Source organism: Silene latifolia, chromosome 7, assembly GCF_048544455.1.
Source record: "Silene latifolia isolate original U9 population chromosome 7, ASM4854445v1, whole genome shotgun sequence".
NCBI classification, from domain to species: domain Eukaryota; kingdom Viridiplantae; phylum Streptophyta; class Magnoliopsida; order Caryophyllales; family Caryophyllaceae; genus Silene; species Silene latifolia.
The window spans coordinates 121,217,345-121,236,315 of record NC_133532.1 but is presented as its reverse complement, the minus strand read 5'-3'; the positions used below and the strand labels follow the sequence as shown (position 1 = coordinate 121,236,315).

General features: G+C 36.3%; 2 protein-coding genes across 2 annotated transcripts; both read left to right on the top strand.

The window, feature by feature from the left end:
- Positions 1–2,839: 2,839 nt before the first annotated feature.
- Positions 2,840–5,037, top strand: LOC141591331 (oil body-associated protein 2A-like). Its single transcript, XM_074411649.1, has 4 exons — positions 2,840–3,344; positions 4,026–4,108; positions 4,206–4,320; positions 4,638–5,037. The coding sequence occupies exons 1-4, from the start codon at positions 3,059–3,061 to the stop codon at positions 4,889–4,891; spliced, it is 738 nt and encodes a 245-aa protein (XP_074267750.1). The 5' UTR covers positions 2,840–3,058; the 3' UTR covers positions 4,892–5,037.
- Positions 5,038–11,770: 6,733 nt separating this feature from the next.
- On the top strand, positions 11,771–13,641 carry LOC141591330 (cyclic phosphodiesterase-like). The gene is made up of 3 exons (XM_074411648.1): positions 11,771–12,191; positions 13,048–13,102; positions 13,208–13,641. The coding sequence occupies exons 1-3, from the start codon at positions 11,895–11,897 to the stop codon at positions 13,411–13,413; spliced, it is 558 nt and encodes a 185-aa protein (XP_074267749.1). The 5' UTR covers positions 11,771–11,894; the 3' UTR covers positions 13,414–13,641.
- Positions 13,642–18,971: the final 5,330 nt, after the last annotated feature.

Here is an 18,971-nt window from a genome sequence, read left to right as displayed (position 1 = left end):
ATCTCGCTCTTCTCCTTCTTTTCTTTCTTTTTTTTCCTTCTTCTTGAGCTCTCTGCCGGGCCAGCAGCTGCCGGTGCCTCTGCCGGCACCGAGCCTTTTCTTCTTTTGCTCTTCTTTCTTCTCCAAAATTCTTATAAGGCATAAGTTGGGGTTCCTAGCCGGCCCATCGGCAGAGAACCTTCTCAACATTTCCCCCTTCTTCTTCCTAGTTTAAGCTCTCGGCTTCGTTGCTTCGACCTGATTCCTTCGTTGTAGTCTACATACCTACAAAATGAGACGGAAATGCATAGAAACGGAAATGGGGCACAAAATGCAAGCAATAGTCATCGAAACCGACTCCAAACGCGTCAAAACACGTAGAGAAGAAGGGAAAAACGCTACCAAATAAGCACCTATCAGCTAGGTAGCACGGACACTTCTCCTAATCAGCCGTCCCGTGTCCGACACCGTGTCGGACACCGACACTCCTCGGACACACGCTGAAACGTGTCAGACACCTATAAAGCCGTGTCTAACTTTATACATTTATTCAGGCACGTGTCCGACGCGTGTCCATAGTATTTGGGCCGTGTCCGACGCGTGTCCATAACATTTGGACATCATTTTGGCTGAATGATGTTCTTTAAACGAGAAATGAGCTGTCGAAAGAGATTGATTAGAAGATGCGTTTGAATGGTAAATGAAAATGAGTTATAATCAAGGGCAAGTTTTACCTTCATTTATTTAAATTTAATATCAAATACCTTTATAAAAATAAAATCGAACATTTATAATTATAAAATATATATTTTATTAAATTTAAATAACATGTCTCGTGTCTTAAATTTCATAGGATGCCGTGTCATGTGTCAGTGTCGTGTCCGTATCCGTTTTGGTGCAACCTAGCCTATCAGTCACTTAAATGATAAATAATTAGTTAATCTTTAATGATCTATTACAGTACCTCGTTATATCTCCCTTTAAATCAAAAAAAAAAAATGATCATTTTGGTATGATTTTGTTGGAAATGGATCCTCTCATTTCTCTTCTCTCCATTTCCTCTCACGATCTCTTTAAATAATAATTTTCTCTCATACTCATTTTCCTTTATTTTTACACGTAAATTTAAAATCGTTAGATGTTGTCAAAATGCGATCCGGACCATTGATAGGAACTTATCTCTCCATTTCTTTTTAGAAAATGGAGAGAAAATGGACTCGATTTTGTTATAGACAATTGATATTTTAGACTATTTTGAAACCGCAAATTTGTGGATTATGATTAAAAAATGTTAAAACATAAATTTGATCATATTCCTATGAATTAGTAGCCTTGAATTTGTGTGGACTTCGTTATTTTCTCAAATGTGCTAATTACTTAATTTAGTCCATTTAACATGCATCACGAATCCTAAAACCTTAAACAATAAAGTTGTCAAAATTCCCTTAAAACTAAACATCAATTCAATCAAAATCATCACATTAATATACATTTCTTCCTCAAAATGTCGATTTTTACAAAATCCATCGTTTTTTCTTTAAGTCTTTACATAATTTCATGCAATTTTGTAGAGTCTAATGCAAGATCAATAGGAGACTTAAATACCGATACCCGGCTAGACATTCCCGGCCTATCCAACGACCCATTTAAAACCCTAAACGTTATTCCGTTGTCCATACCGGAGCTCAAGAGCGACCCGTCACTCAGCATACTCGGTGAGCCCCGCTTCCCGCCAGCTACGACTAGCCAAACAATCACTAGTTCACAATCATCCGCTTTGTACCATGGACAAGGAAAATCGTCTAACAATGGGGAAAATAGTGATTGGTGGTATGACATAAATACGAATGGTAATTTACGTACATCTCCTAATTTTTTTCAGGATGATGGTATATCACCTGAACTTAAGGCGAAAGTGCGACGTATATCCGATGAATTGAAGAAACGCAACAACCATGGTTAACAAGTTTTGTGTGTTTGGTTACTCGGAATTGATTTGGCTTCTATCTGAAGTCTTCGGAATTATTAAAGATAAATTAAATAAAAGAAGTCAATAGAATATATTTTTAAATATTTTAAAATTTAATTTAATTTAGAATTAAATATAGATCAGATATTTTCTAATAACGTGTGCTCTTAAGTCACACGTTTAAGCAATGATATGTAAGTAGAAATGTCTAGCTTCATCACCTTTGGTTTGTTGGTTAATTAGGTCTAGTAATCCGCTTATAATAAAGTTAGCACAAATGTATTATCACAAATTCTTATTTGTGACAGGATAAATCCGTCACAAGCTTGTGACGTATGGTAGGATTTTAATTTAAATTGTATTTGTTACAAGGTAATTATGGTAAATATGAGTTTCAATTCTAATTTACCATGATATATTCTCAACAATATTTCCCTAATTAGATTATTATCATGTGTCCTAAGGGCACATTTTAGAAAAACCCTTGTTACAATTTCATATATTTGAAAATTTTAAGAGCAAAATTTTGATACCATTGACGATTTTATTATCTTACTTATCCGATTTCACAGTAAATTTTTTTCCATGATGATATAATCTTATGTATACATAAAAAAGGAAAAAACAAATTTATTAGGTGGGTATTTAATTTCTACACTCGCTTATTAAAAGTTTCTACAAAAGGAAAACTCGACCCAATCTTTTCTATAAATTCGTCTTCCCGAGAAAATAAACCAAATATTAATCCATATTTAAATACTTTTTTTTTTTTTTTATAAAAAGGAAAAATATCATATAATAGTGAAACGGTCTGTACAAAAATATATCGGATAGTTTACTCAAAATAAATAAAAAATTGTGGGATAGACTAATCTTAGAATTTTTACCTATGTAAGTGGCAAGAACATGTCCTAAAATAAAGCAATAAAGTCCATATGTCCTTAAGCTATCCCTTGAGCATTATTAGCAACATTTTAGTCTGACCATTTCAATAATGTATAACATTTAGACCCATAATCTCCATTTTTCACAATTTACACAAAATTTTACCTAAGAAAAAAAATTAATGTGTAATAACACACATAAAAATTGGGATTAATCGGAGGAGATATGACGTCGAGTGATCAAACACCGGGGCCAATGCCAGGGCCAGAAGACGGGACAGTACCGGGGAAGGCGATGACGGTAGGGCAACAAATGTTAGACAAAGGAGCCCAAATAATGCAGTCCTTAAAACCCATTGGCAAAATTAGCCAACATGTTTGTACCTTTGCGTTATATAGTCATGACATGAGTCGCCAAATTGAGACTCACCATTATATGTCTCGGGTTAACCAGGATTTCTGGCAGTGTGCTGTGTTCGATTCTGATGACCCGGCTACCTCTCGCCTCATCGGTTCGTGATTCTCGACTTCAATTATAATTTTAAACTCCGATTATGAGTAAATACTAATTTATCTCATTCAGTTAGTTTCAATTTGATATTTTAGTACGAAACTAGTTTAGATCCGTGTAATATATGCACGGTTTTTTATAAAATATTACTTTTTAGTGTACTCTGTATTATTTATGGATTTTAAATTGACATTTCACTTATTTTTTATGTTTCTCATCACTGTATTTTGATTTAAACAATAACAATTAAAATTGTAAAAAGTCATGAAATGAGTATTTTAATAAATTTTTTTTTTACCGAAAAATTAATGATATTTTTAGAATATTTTTAATATTAACATTTTTTGTTCAAAACTTCTTATCATCAATTATTTTTAAAGAAAGTAATACATTTTTTATCATATAAGAATGAAGATAAATATATGCAAATATGAAACATAGAATGTTTTAAATATTAAATTTAAAAGATTGTGTCATTAATCACGTATCATATCTAAAATATATGCTAAAAATACTAAATTTTATTTTAGGAAACATGGTTTAGGCGGGAAAAATGAGGGTTTCAGCTATTCTTTTAGTCAAACGAGGCAAAAGTGACTGAATCAAAGACAAACTTATCGTAATTGCTCAATCATATACATACGACCGGTTAAATACAATGTATATATATACATATGAACAGGGGTGGAATACATAATATCTGATACAACGTTCGAATCTCTACCACCAGAAGAACAAAAGCTATGGCATTCTCATGAATATGAGGTATACCTTATATTTTAGGCTACACATTTTTCGTCAAATAATTCTTCGAAAACTTTAATGAATATGATTTGTTTTATAAACAATGAATGATTTACAGATTAAATCAGGGCTTTGGATAAACCCTGGTCTTCCTGAACTAATCGAAAACGCAGAGCTCCAAACAATGGCCAAGACCTTTGGCAAGTTCTGGTGTACTTGGCAAGTCGACCGAGGTAAATAAACATTTTTCCTATCAAGCAATGTTTATTCATTAGCGAAAAATACTAAGACGTGCTGATGTCAACTAGCTTAGTTGGTAATGTCATGAGAAGTGAGTCTCATGACCTGGGTTCAAAACCCGTCACGTTCAAAATCGCCCAATTGACTCTCTTTATACCAAAAATAAAATACAAAGACGATTTTACATTAATAATATCGTAAAATTGCATATGATTGATTTTTCAAAATCTTATGGTTCCATACACATCTGTTACAAAGTAATAATCACTAGACTAAGGCATCTTTTGTAACGTTTAAATGACAAATGCAGGCGATAAGCTGCCACTAGGTGCACCAGCGCTAATGGTGTCGCCACAATCGGAAAGCACAGTGTGCACAGAAGTAGTGAAGAAGAGGGATGACAAATACCAAATCTCAAGTCAAAAGTTGATGTCATCAAGGACTGATATTAAACCCTCGGAAATACTACTCTCCTATGCCGATTACTGGAAACAATCTGGCAAAGGTTTTGCTATTGATGTTCGACAAGTAGAAATGAATACCGGGATCCTCCCCTTCCCCTAGTTAATCAAGTCATTACCTATAGTCGGCGGTGGCAAAAGTAAGGGTCTTAACAAATACGAAAAATAGTCATTCACTATATATATGATACTGATTATTATCGAAATTAAAAGTTAAAACTGCTCGTATTATATTTATATGTTGTAGCTAATTGATTAGCCTCCATTACTATGACTTTGTCGCTAATTTGTGACTAATTTGATATAGTTTCAAATTAGCGACAAATTGATGTGGTCGCTAAATTGCAACCAAGTGACTATTTACTACGAATGTTAATTAGCGATTGAGCCATTAGTGACTAACAAAAAATTGTTGATAATTGGTTGCTAAATGATGCGAGCGGCCAATTTTGGCTCCTCGTCCCAGCTAGTTATTTGGAAAGAAGTTGGCGCCACCGGGTGTCACTTAATCTCGGCGCTACCTGTAAACACCAATAATCTTGTATTGGTGATCTTAGTAGATTAATTATGAGTAAATTGTATTCATGTAAAAGTGAGTATTACAATGAGGATCATGCTATATTTATACACTTCAATACACCGACCTATTACAACTAACTATGGTCAGAATAACTAACCTAGGTTGCTCTTTGATTAGTTTGTTATAACTAACTTTATTAGTTAGTTAAGTATACATGTCAATATCCCCCCCTCAAGCTGGATTAGGGGTGAAGAGTAATCCAAGCTTGGCTGCGAGAAACTGATGATGCTCAGCTCCTAAAGCTTTGGTCATTATGTCTGCTATTTGCAGGCCTGATCTGATATGTTGAGTGACTAAAAATCCTTCATCTTGCTTGTCACGAACATATTGACAGTCAATTGATAGGTGTTTGGTCCTCTCATGGAAGACCGGATTTTGTGAAATATGCTGAGCAGCCTTGTTGTCGCAATGTAGTGGTATGGGTTTTGGGACAGTAACTCTAAAATCCTTGAGCAAATGATCAAGCCACACCAATTCAGAGCTGGTATAGGACATACTCCTGTACTCAGACTCTGCACTACTCTTGGAGACCGTCTTCTGTTTCTTTGTCTTCCAAGACACAAGGGACTGCCCCAAGAAAATGCAATACCCGCTGAGTGATTTGCAAGAAAATGCACATTGACCCCAATCTGCATCAGTGAAGGCAGTGAGCTGTAACCCTGAGTTTGCACTGTAGAACAGACCTGCATTCACTGTCTTCTTTAAGTATTTTAACACATGGATGGCGGCTTGAAGATGAGGCATCCTTGGCTGACTGACAAACTGGCTTAAGTGCTGGACAGAATAGCTGATGTCAGGCCTGGTCATATTCAAATAGAGGAGTCTGCCTATGAGCCGTCTATACTTCTCTGGATCTTCTAGCAAATCACCAACATCCGTGCTTAGCTTAAGTCCTCTAGGCATAGGGAAGTCTGAAATGGTAGCATTCTCCATCTTCATATCAGCTAAAATATCAAGGATATATTTCCTCTGATTAATTAAGAGGCCTGAAGCATTCCTTGATATCTCTAAGCCAAGAAAGTATCGTGCATTACCCAGATCTTTAATAGAGAACTCCCTGTCCAGACCAGTCTTGAGTTTCTGGATTTCTGAAACATCATCGCCTGATAATAGCACATCATCTACATAAACGAGTGCTATTGTAAACTTTTTTGTCAATGCATTGAACTTGGTAAACAAGGAGTAATCTTGCTTTGATTGTGCAAATCCCTGGCTCAGCAAGTATCTTGTGAACTCTTTGTTCCACTGCCTTGATGCCTGCTTAAGGCCATAAAGGGATTTTTTTAATTTACATACTTGACCTTCCAGTACTCTATACCCTTCTGGAGGTTTCATGTACACTTCTTCGTCTAGATACCCATGTAGGAACGCATTATTGATGTCTAGCTGATATAATGGCCAACCCTTAGCTGCCACAATTGCTAGAAGACATCTCACTGTTGTGAATTTTGCCACTGGTGAGAAGGTGTGGGTGTAATCCCTATCCTTGACTTGGTTATATCCTTTAGCAACCAGCCTGGCTTTGAATCTTTCCACACTCCCATCAGCTTTATATTTGATCTTGAACACCCATTTGGACCCTATTGACTTCTTACCACTTGGTAAATGAACAAGTTCCCATGTTTGATTTTCCTCCAATGCCTTTATCTCCTTGTTCATAGCTTCAATCCACCTTGGATCCTTACTAGCTTGATAATACGTGTATGGCTCATGCTCTTGTAATGTATTGGCCAAAGATACTACATAACTAGTATCAAAATCTTGCAGTTCCTGCAACACTGCAGTATGCAGTGCACTAGACACTGACTGTGTGGAAGCATGACTGGAACCCTGCTGACCAGATAACTTCAGAGGACAATGGTACCCTTGTAAAACAACAGAAGGTTGTCTAGGCCTCACAGAACGTCTGACTTGAGCAGCAGGAACAACATTCTCAGTAGTTAAATCACCACGAGCATCCTGATCTGATACTGCAGTATCCTGCTGTAGATTGTTGTTGGAGGAACTAACAAATTCTACTGGACTATTGGAAAGAACCTCGTGTGTATTAACAGGAACAGTAGAAACTAATAAAGTGGACACAGCTGGATTAACTAAGTTTGTTTGGTCACTAGTCAAAGATGCTCTAAAAGGGAACTCATCTTCCTTGAAGATCACATCTCTACTGATAAAGATCTTTCTTGTATTAATATCATAGAGTCTGTATCCTTTTTGATTGTGAGGGTACCCTAGGAAAACACACTTCCTAGCTCTAGTCCCAAACTTATCAGAATATGTTGGTGGCATAGTTGAAAAACAAGAACATCCAAATACTTTTAAAACACTATAATCAGGAACATGTCCATACAACAACTCAAATGGTGTTTTCCATTTAATTACTGATGAAGGCATAAGATTAATCAGGTGTGTAGCAGTAAGAATGCAATCACCCCAAAATCTAATTGGCAAGGATGCATGTATTCTCAAAGACCTAGCTGTATCTAGCAAATGCCTATGCTTTCTTTCAACACGACCATTTTGTTGTGGTCTCCCTACAATGCTAGTCTGATGCAATATTCCTCTATCTCTAAACATGGAACCACAAACATGATGCAAAAACTCACTCCCATTGTCACTTCTAATCTTTTTTATCCTAGCATTGAATTGTCTTTCAATATAAGCAAAGAAATCTTTAACAAGACTAGGCACCTGATCTTTTGTCTGAAAAAGTATAGTCCATGTACTCCTAGAATAGTCATCTAGTATTGTCAAAAAGAATTTGGCACCAGATAAGGCAGGGGTCTTATAAGGCCCCCAAACATCCATATGAATCAATTCAAACAAATATAATGCTCTAGAACTACTAGTAGGAAAAGGTAACAAATGATGTTTAGCCAATATACAAGTTTCACAATGGAAATCAGAAGCATCAACATTAGGAATTTTATTAGCAACTTTCAGTTTATCCAGAGAAACATGCCCTAGCCTAGAATGTAACAATGATACAGATTGAGTTGCTTTATTACATAGCCTTAATTTGGAATCAACAGAAGAATGATGAATGAAATTAGTAACTACAGCAGCAATATGCTCTATTAAGCTTTGAGTGACATTATCTTGAAACCTATACAAGTCTCCTATCCTCTTCCCTGTATCAATACATTTTTTACTTGAAGGGTCCTGAAATAAGCATTGTTGAGACAAAAACACAGCAGTCAAGGAGTTACAATCAATTAATTTACTGACTGACATTAAGTTTTGCTTAAAATCAGGAATTAGCAGAACATTTTTAAGTGTTATTGCAGGTGTCAACTGCACAGTGCCAGATACTGTAACAGTCTTACTTGTGCCATCAGGTAAGCCAATGATAACAGGAGGTACTAATCTAGTAATATCAGTCAAAAGCTTAACATTATATGTCATGTGATCTGATGCTCCAGTATCAATGATCCAGTCATTCAAACAAATAGAAGAATGTGCAGAATGTACAGAATGCGTACCTGCAAAATTAGATGATGAAATTCCTTGATTAGAATCTGAAATACGCTTCATGACCTGATCCACCACAGAAGTCACTAAGCCATCAATCACAGACGAGTCAAAAGAAACAGACTGAGTAATGTTTGCTGCAGCATCACTATTGTTATCATCAATAGGGGAAAAATCTTCTGAAACATCCACTGTATTAGCAGACCTCTTAGTATTGTTGCCCCCCTTGGGAAAGGACATCTTTCCTTTGCCTTTGATGTTCTTCTTTGGGAATCCAACAACCAAGAAACATTTATCACCAGAATGTCCAAATTTACCACAGGAGGGACATTTATTAACCCAGAAGCAATTCTCAAGACTGTGATTATTCATATCACAGCGACTGCAATACTGATTTGCAGATGAACTGCCACCCTGACTGTCTGTTTTCTTGGTAAAAGGAGCATCTGAAGCCTTGTAACTAGCATAAGCAGAAACATCAGATAAATTAGCAACAGCATCAGTTAGCTGTTTCTGCCGTTCTATTTTTTGCAACAGACCCAAAACTTTACTGATAGAAGGAACAGGATCCATTGAAAGTATTTGTGTACGAATAGTATCATATCCAGCATTAAGACCCATCAAGAACTTGATCAACTTAGCATGTTGATCACGAGCATACATCCTCTTGAGAAGAGTGCAAGTACAGGCTGCAAGTTTCCCACAGGAGCAATCTGGTACAGGATCCAGACTGTCCAATGTTTCCCATAAGTGTTTCAACTTGCTGTAATACTCAAGAAGAGAAGAATTTGACTGAGATGTAGCATTCAATTCTTGAGTCAGCTGATAAATTTCAATGGAGTTAGATTGACCATATCGCTCTAGTATCTCATCCCATAGCCCTTTGGCAGTCTTGATATACTTCAAATTGTCACGAAGAGGCTTGTCAATAGAATTTAAAACCCACTTGAGCACCATGAGATCACATCGAATATGTTGATGATACTTCTTGTCTGTTGGAGCAGGTGTAACCAGAACGCCATTAATGAACCCATCTTTATTCTTAGCTGCCAAAGCCATGAGGATGTCCTGTTTCCAGCTAAGGAAATCAGAACCATCGAACAATGATGCAGTAAGCTGTGAGAACGGTTGATCAGAAGATGAAAGGTAAAGGGGGTCATCGTAATACTCATAAGAATCTGAGTTATTGATTTGTTCAGGCATTTTGGAGTTTGAAGGAAATTAAGGAAGATGAAGATTGGATGAACAGATGATGAAGATGTGAAGAACAGATGATGAAGATGTGAAGAACAGATGAATGAGTTGGTTATTTGATTGCGGAAGCGTATGATTCTTGAAACCAAGAACCTGATACCATGTAAACACCAATAATCTTGTATTGGTGATCTTAGTAGATTAATTATGAGTAAATTGTATTCATGTAAAAGTGAGTATTACAATGAGGATCATGCTATATTTATACACTTCAATACACCGACCTATTACAACTAACTATGGTCAGAATAACTAACCTAGGTTGCTCTTTGATTAGTTTGTTATAACTAACTTTATTAGTTAGTTAAGTATACATGTCAATACTACCCTCTCACATGCAATAAGTGGGAACCCCTTTAGTAAAGGATACACTTGAAAGGGTGGCATCCAATCTCGGCGCCATCCGGTGGCGCCCTATCATATTTACTAGTTATTTATAGTCTGGCTCCTCGATCGGCCCGACTAGTTATTACTTATTACTCTTTTTTCCTGAATTATTTGTTTACTTTTTCTATTCTTTATGAAAAAAATATTTTAATCAAATTAAAGAAAAACGAAAACAAATGATTAAGATCGGAATAACTATACAGTTTTCTTTTAGGCATGTTAACACTAGTACAATACAATCCACGTATCATCCACTTGATCATCCCATTTCATCTTAATTTGATAGGAATGAGATGATGTTATCTGGTGATTGCTGGGTAACTTGGTACCAATTTTTTATACCACCCTCGGACATACAAGTAATAAAACATAACAATTCTTAATAGGCTTTACACAAAAGTCGTGTCCTGAAAAAGTGGTATCGAGTAATAAAACATAACCATTCCTAATAGGCTCTATACAAACAAAAGTCGTGTCCTGAAAAAGTGGTATCAAAACTCGATACCATCTAGGGACGTATGTAAGTTTTTTTTTTAGACAAACGTGGGACGTATGTAAGTAAGTATTGCAAACTTCTTGAAAATCTTTAAAAATTCATTACTTATCCTTTAAAAATGTGTCGGCAAGTTTCGAATCAAATTCGTGTAGACACGATAACAATGATGATTACAAAAAAAACTATGTTTATCTCTAGTGGTGAGAACAAGAACAAAACTCATGACTTTCGTCTGCTTTTTTGGGACTTCCCTCTTTTAGTCCTTTTTTATTCATTTAAGTTTACACTCAACGGTGCACTAACAATTAACAATTGGTCCCTCTTTATAGGGACATTTTGATCTGAAATAATAATAAAAAAATTTATAATTATTTTACAGTGACCACTATTAAAAAATGAAACCAATCGTTGGTTGGCGCAGTGGTAGCATGGGGCTGCGCTTGGTAGGGAGGTCTGCGGATCGATCCCCCACAACTGCGATTGGGAGGGGTTTAAATACCGTAATCCTTGGACACGCCCCGAAATCCGGATTAGTCGGCCCAATGTGGTTCGGATTACTGGATGGTTTAGACAAAAAAAAAAACTATTAAAAAATGAAAAATAAGTTGTCATAAACGATAATACTAGCTGTACCTTTGTAGTAATAACTTAACCATAAAATAGTTATATATGTCCGTCTGAAGAAAAAAGGCCGTCTAAAATAAAAATTTGTCTACAATTAAATACATCATGTTGGACACTTGTGTCCTTGTTATCCGTTTCTTAACGTGCATCAATAGTCCTCAAGTCATGACCATGCTTAACGTACAAACTTCTCTACGACTATCTTACACAAGAATATATAACTCGGATTTTCAAAACCCGTTTATAAATACGCTTTGGTACGACTAATATTAAGACACAACCTAAGAAAAATAAAAAATGGCTAGTAACGATGCACAAGATGTTGCACCATTTGCTGTATGGGGAGTTCCATCAAAAGAAATGAAAAACAGGATCAAGAAGCTCAATCACGCCCTCCGGTCGGAATTCGGAGGGCCGGAGCTTAATCCTCACCTCACGGTGGTCGGAATGACGAGGTTGACGAGGAAGGATGCTTTAGAGAGGTTCAAAGCCGCTTGCCAAGGGTTGAAAGCTTACCCTGCTCATACTAAGGGTGTTTCAATCGGGTCTTCGTATTGGCAATGTGTTTATGTTCTTCTTGACACTAATCCCGAGGTATTTATCTCTTCTAGTAAAAAATTAGGGAAATTTTATTTTTTTATTTTGTATTTTGAGTTTTGAAAAATGACACCCCACGCGATTACGTCTTAGGTAAGATAATTTTTCGATCGCACATGGGTCTAGGTCGCGCCCGTCAAGGAGGAGAGAGTGTCCGTTTTACAAATCTAGGGAGGTTCCATCCCAAAACCAATTGGCAATGGAAGGAGTAGCCCCTTGGATTATAAGCTTGATCACTCTTCTCTATTTCTCCGATGTGGGAGATGTGATTCTTCACACGCCCCCTCACATGTAGGTCTCCTTTCGATCAATCGACAGGAAACGCCGCAATTTTTCGAACCTGTTTTGTCTGGCGAACGTAATCGCTTTTCGGACCCGCTAAATAGTGGTCCAGTTTTTCGTCGCACGAGAACGTCCTCGCTTTTCGGACCCGTCTTTGCCTCACAATCCAGGACTAAACTTTGGGCTCTAATACCATGTTAGAATCGCATATGGGCCTGGGTCGCGCTGGTCGAGGAGGAGAGAGTGTCCGCTTTACAAGTCTAAGGAGGTTCCATCCCAAAACCAATTGGCAATAATGAGAGGATTGGCCCTTGGGTTATAAGCTGAATCCACTCTTCTCTATTTTTTCGATGTGGGAGACCTACATTGATTCTTCTCAATACGAGTAGTAATAATAAATGTTGTCCTATTTTCAACAAGAATTAAAGGCTTATTTTTTTGACGATCTCCTATTTTTTAAATTTGGGTAAAATTCTCCCAAGAATTTCAGGTTCAAGCCTCACAAACTGCAATCTGTTATGCTTCCTAACTTTGGAGCCTAACAAATTTCATGTTTTACATGACTAAACAGGTAATGGAAGCAAATGCTCATTGTTCAAAACATTTTGGTTACACCACAATCGCACGTAAGTTTATATTTTATCGTATACTCATACTCCCTCGGTCCCGTCATTTGTTTACCTTTGGATTCAATTAATTTTGTTATTTGTTGGCTTACTTTTAATTTGCAGCATACATGCCACACATGAGCCTTCTTTATGCGAATTTAACAAATGAAGAAAAGCAGAAGGCTTTAGAGAAAGCTAATGAGTTGGATAACGAAATCGGTAATTTGTGCTTCACAATCGATCGCTTAGAGTTATGGATTACCGATGGTGATGAATCTCTCAAGTCTTGGGAAAAAGTCGCGGAATTTGAACTCGAAAAATGTCATTAATCCTTGAATATTATCTCCTCTGTTCGTTCCAATTTACCACATTTTCAAATTTCAATTCCCTTCACATATTTGATCAATATAGTGAATTGGACTGAACGGAGAGTAAGAAACGTACGGCGTGCCTTTTTTTGTTGTTATTGTTGTATTTTTATTTTGTTTTCCCTTTACATGCAAGGAAATAAACTGAAAAATTGAATGATGTCGTATAACCATGTCTTTCGACTTCTCAAAGCCCGCTTTGACAATGACATTGATCGAAACTCTATTCCTGCAATTCGAAATTGCAGGATGTCCATATGATTAGAAGTTTAGAACAGAGCTTCATAACATAAAACATTTAGAGTGCATTTGTCTAAACTTTTGATGGTCAACTGTTGTCCTTTGGTTTTGGCATTAACGAAGCCCAACAAGTCTTGTTGAAGAAAAAAAAAAGAAAAGCAAACCCTAGCCGTGGACTTCATCTCCTTCGGCTAGTCTACCATGCTCACTAGTCACCACCGAAACACTCCTCACAACTAGAGATGGCCATCAGCACAGGCTGACCCGGCCCGGCTCGAACCCGACCCGCCTTGGCCCGTTATTTTATGCAACTTGGCCTGACCCGGCCCGGTCATGGCCCGTCCTGGCCCGGTCATGGCCCGTCCTAGCCCCGGGCATGTTCCTGATCCTAAAATTCAAGCCCGGCCCGGCCTTGGCCCGCCATTTTAGCAAAAATAATAAGAAATAAAAATAAATTGGTAAGACCCGTAAGCCCGGCCCGCCCTTGGCACGACTCGGGCCTTGTCCGGGTCAAGCATATCGAAGCCCGGCCAAGCCCGTCCCTTCCCTCCTGGCCTGGCCCGGGTCTGACCAGGAAAGCCCGGCCCGCCCCCTGGCCAGCCCGACCCGGCCCTAACCCGGTCCGAGTACATGTCTACTCACAACCGCCCCTATCGTTCTCGTATCAATGGAGAGGATCTTTACTCCAAAATAAAGGATACAAAATAAGAACTTACGATTAATTTCCTCTGGAATCAGGATATAATTACAAAGGAAAGAATGACATGTCATCGTACACCCTATCCAATGAGAATATTAGAATTGACTAGATTCTCCATAAATAAAAGAACATAATCTTACTAAAATAATAAAAACTAAGGCATTTCATTGGTAAGAACGTATGATATTTTTGTACACCCGTTGAACCTTAAAATTTTTCTAATAACGATAAACACCAATTTTTGTTTAAAATTGTCTTAACTGAATTTAGGCAAGACCAACTGATACGATAAAAAAAAAACAAAACATATATTCTTCGTTCATTAATGTTCTCTTACTCTTCCACAGCTCCAATCAATCACCAACAATGTTTAAACGTATACAATTCATCGGAACGGGAGAAATCATCGTCTTCTACGTACTAAAGCAGGATAAACTGAACTAATTACTCCCAACAAACCCTAAATTAAACAAATACCGCAACGACTCAACAAATACCAATATAAATTACAAAGGGGAGGAAAACGAACAAAGTTATAGCAAGCCCTAACGGATTGGTTATACCAAAGAGGGATAAACCTAATAGTTCACCAGCACCAAAGTAAATAACAGACCGTAAAATTAAGAAATATACGATACAAGTGAGGGAGGAAATAGCGCAGAACTCGGATGATTTGAACATTCCGATAAAAGAGCATAAGCAGCCGAAGATTAGGCAAAGAATAGAGCAGACGTAGATCGAGAAGAATACGTCGGATAATCCCGAAACAGCGCACTTATCTGCTTTGAGTTGGCTTAACACGAGGAACACCGCGTACATGGCCTCGCTAATCTTCAAATTTTGAATATTATTATTACCTTCATCTTTCTTCATCTTCAAAAAACACAGTAATTTTAATGTTGAGTAATTCTCGTTGGAGATTTTGTGTTTCATGCCAACATGACTTGATTTTTCAATCTTTTATACTCCCTCCTATTCCCTTTTTTTCCTTATTCGGTTATTTGGGTTTTCTTCCATATTTCCTTTTTTGGGTTGATTTGTGTGGTCCAAATTCAATGACATGTAGGGTAGTGTATTTTGTGTGGTCCAAATTCACTTCCTTATTTCTTGGGTAAAAAGTAAAGGGGAAGAATATAGTGAATATGAGGGAGTATAACGCTTCAATTTGGTGGGCTTGGTTGTATAGGGGCTATTAGGGATACAATGGTATTAAGGAAAGATTAAGATAATGGGAAATATAGCAAATTAACGCCATAAGTTTGATACTATGTGCAATCAAGCCCCTTAATTTATAAATGTAGCAAATTAACCCTATAAGTTTCTCTTAATGTGCAATTAACCACATATCTTATTTTTAAGAATAAAATTTGTCAATTAAATATTTTACTATTATTGAAAATCAAAATTATTGAATAGATTTTAGTCCTAAAATTCTTGTTTATTAAAAAAAATGTTCAAATATTTCTTTTATTTATTTTGGCGAAAAATGTTCCTAATATGAGAATTATTAATGATGTTACACTGAAAAGTTACATGACCGAATTTTTGTTTATATTAAAATTGGTTCGCATTTTTCGTTGAATATGTAAATATTATATTTAATTATTTAAGAACTATATTTATAATATTTTTTATAATATAAAAAAATAGGTTTTAGTTAAAAAAATGGTAAAAAACTTGATTTGTGCTTAATTGCACATTTTTAGAAAGTTGTGGGGCTAATTTTTTTTTTTTTTTTTTTTTGATGACGAGGGGTTGAATTGTGGGGCTAATTTGCTACAAGTGAAAGTTATGGGGGCTTATTTGCACGTAGTTCATAAGTTATGGGGATAATTTGCTACATCCCCGTTAAAATAATTATAAAAGGACAATTGATTTAAAGGAAATATTAAAATAATACCCTAGAATTTCGTAGATGTGCACTTGGCCGAGTACAGTTGAGTACTCGACCGAGTACAGTGATCGAGTGCCCTCTGAGCAGTTGACCTGCTCCTAATTATCTCGACCGAGTGTACGAGCTCATGCCTGATTTCCGCGTGTGGACTTTGTATTGTTGGGCCTTGGTACATAAGCTTCTTTTTTTCAGATTTCCTTCATTTTCTACAACCCTAAACACTCTCTACTCTCTCTCAACCACCCAAAATCCTCTCTAACACTCTTACAACCTTAACTATTGAAGATTCACCATATCTTGTGAGATTTTGTGCTCAAGCTCCTTACCTTCTCTTTTCTTTACCTTTTTTAAGTAGTTATCCACTCTTTTCATCTTCTTAATCTATAAAATACTATTAAAAGTCTAAGCTAAAATGACCCATAAACTCCATGTAGACAAATCCACATAGGATTTAGAAATGCCACGCAGGATTTAGAAATGCCACGTTTGTTTACGGGCTACCACATTTGAAATTTTCTCTACAAATCAGTTGAGCCTCAATCTTGAATTTGCAATCAATTATATCATTGACACCATCCCTTTGTTTCTTCCTTTTCATCTCCCACAATTGAATTATCTGTTAATGCTCACAATAAAAGCCAACCAACTCAATATCGCTGACCCTAATCTATAAAACCTTATTAAAAAGGTAAGTAAAACATCCATTTAAAGCCACGTCATTTTATTATTTACATACTATAATGTTTACATGAGCTTCCAACGCATATTTTTTTAATGCCACCTCACATGATCAAAATGCTTTCATCAAGCACTGGACACATAAATAATGTCACGTTTCATCTAGCTACTACATTATGATGCCTTTTCACTTCCCCTCTCAATCGCCTAAGTACAGGACCGTTTTTTCCCTCAGACAGGCGAAAGGTCAAAAAACTGGAAGCTCGATCTATAAATTTGACACCGTTATCCTGGTAATTCAGAGACAATATTAAGATAACAAATCTCCTCTGTACCTCACAACCATGTATGTATCTCTATCTATCTCCAATATCTAAAGTTATTGATTTTTGTTTAATCATTGTTCACTTGAAATCAAATTTGAGGATTTTTATTCGTTTTTAACATATCTGAAATTACTGGTGTTTGTTTAATCAGTTTCAAGATGCCTTGATGACCTAATCAGATATAAGTTTGGGTAAGAAATCATATTCCTTATTACGTTCAAATCATTTGTTTACCTTTTATATATTTTTTATGAGAGATAATTTAATTAAAGGTAAGCAAATGATTGGGAGATAGGGAGTAAAATATTAGGAGTATCTAATCAAATTACCTACTTCTGAGAAATATTTACGTCTTTATGACTGTGTTGGACTATGAGAGTGAGATTGCATGAGCTGAATCTTGAATTTTCGTGATGAGTGCTATTATTGAGAGATTACTGAGTAGAATTTACGAGTCAATACAAAGTCTTCTTCATGTGCCATAACAGTGGAGACTAAGAGTAACTTTGGAGTAACTCTAACTTTCGCTTTGTGCTTCCATTTATTATGTGTAAATAAGCTTTTGAGCGAATCTGGATGTATGCTGGAGTTAGATATCAGATCCGTCAAAGCCATTTATCCTGGGCATTGGCGATTGTTTAGCAAAACAAACACACACTGATATGTGTGCTATAAATATTGTGTTGTTTACCTACATGAACATTAATCAATTTTACTTGGCATGCATGGCATAAACATTTTGTTGGTTATTTTCATATTACTGTTGTTAAAACCCTCGCGCAACATGTGACTCGCTTAGATCAGTAATTTGAGATTAACTTGACTAACAATAGCCTGTAGTACCAATGCTTCAACTTAATAAGCTTGCTCTTATTGTGTACTTTGTAAGGTAATAAATAGGTAGTTTTTGAACTTTACATCAGTTTAGCCTCACGAACCTTCAAGCCAAGGAATAAATGAAGAGATTTTCCCCATGTTGTCCAATTTTAGACATCTTAATTTTGGCTCATGTTATTTGGCGGTTTGGAAATGGTGAAGTTGTTAGTTCAGGGCAGATCTTGGAAGGACAATTTACTTGTGGAGAGGTTTCCTCATTACCTTTTGTGTGTAAGATGAGACATACATACTACAGATTCAGTATACAGAGACAAATAAATGGAGTGGGAAGTTCGGAACCAACGATTTATCGCTCTATCCGTGTACCAAACTTGTACTGCTCTTTAACAACGGGAATAATAAATTAAAATGGAAATATTTTAAGCAATAGTTAATTTTAAATGTCCCGTGCATTGCACGGGTCACAAAACTAGTTATTATTAGTAACCCTAAATTTTAGGGGTTTTGTCGTATGAGGGTTTAATTAGGGTTTGGGATAATTAAATGGGTAAATTAAGGAATTAAGAGTATTTTATTGTTGTAGATCACTTTTGGGATGGAGATTACTTAATTAATTGTAGGATGTGGCTTCTAGAGGAGGATTAGTGTCCTTACTTGTGCTAATTGGAATATGCTAAAAGGTAGGATTTTCCTACTCGGTTTCAATAAGTATGAATGGTTACATGTGTCATTATTGTGTTGTTATTGTATTATAACATGATTGTGCTGGGTAAATGTTGTTAGTCTCATATTAGTGTCGAGAATTCATGGTGGCATGATAATGGGTGGTTAATGTTGGTTTCAT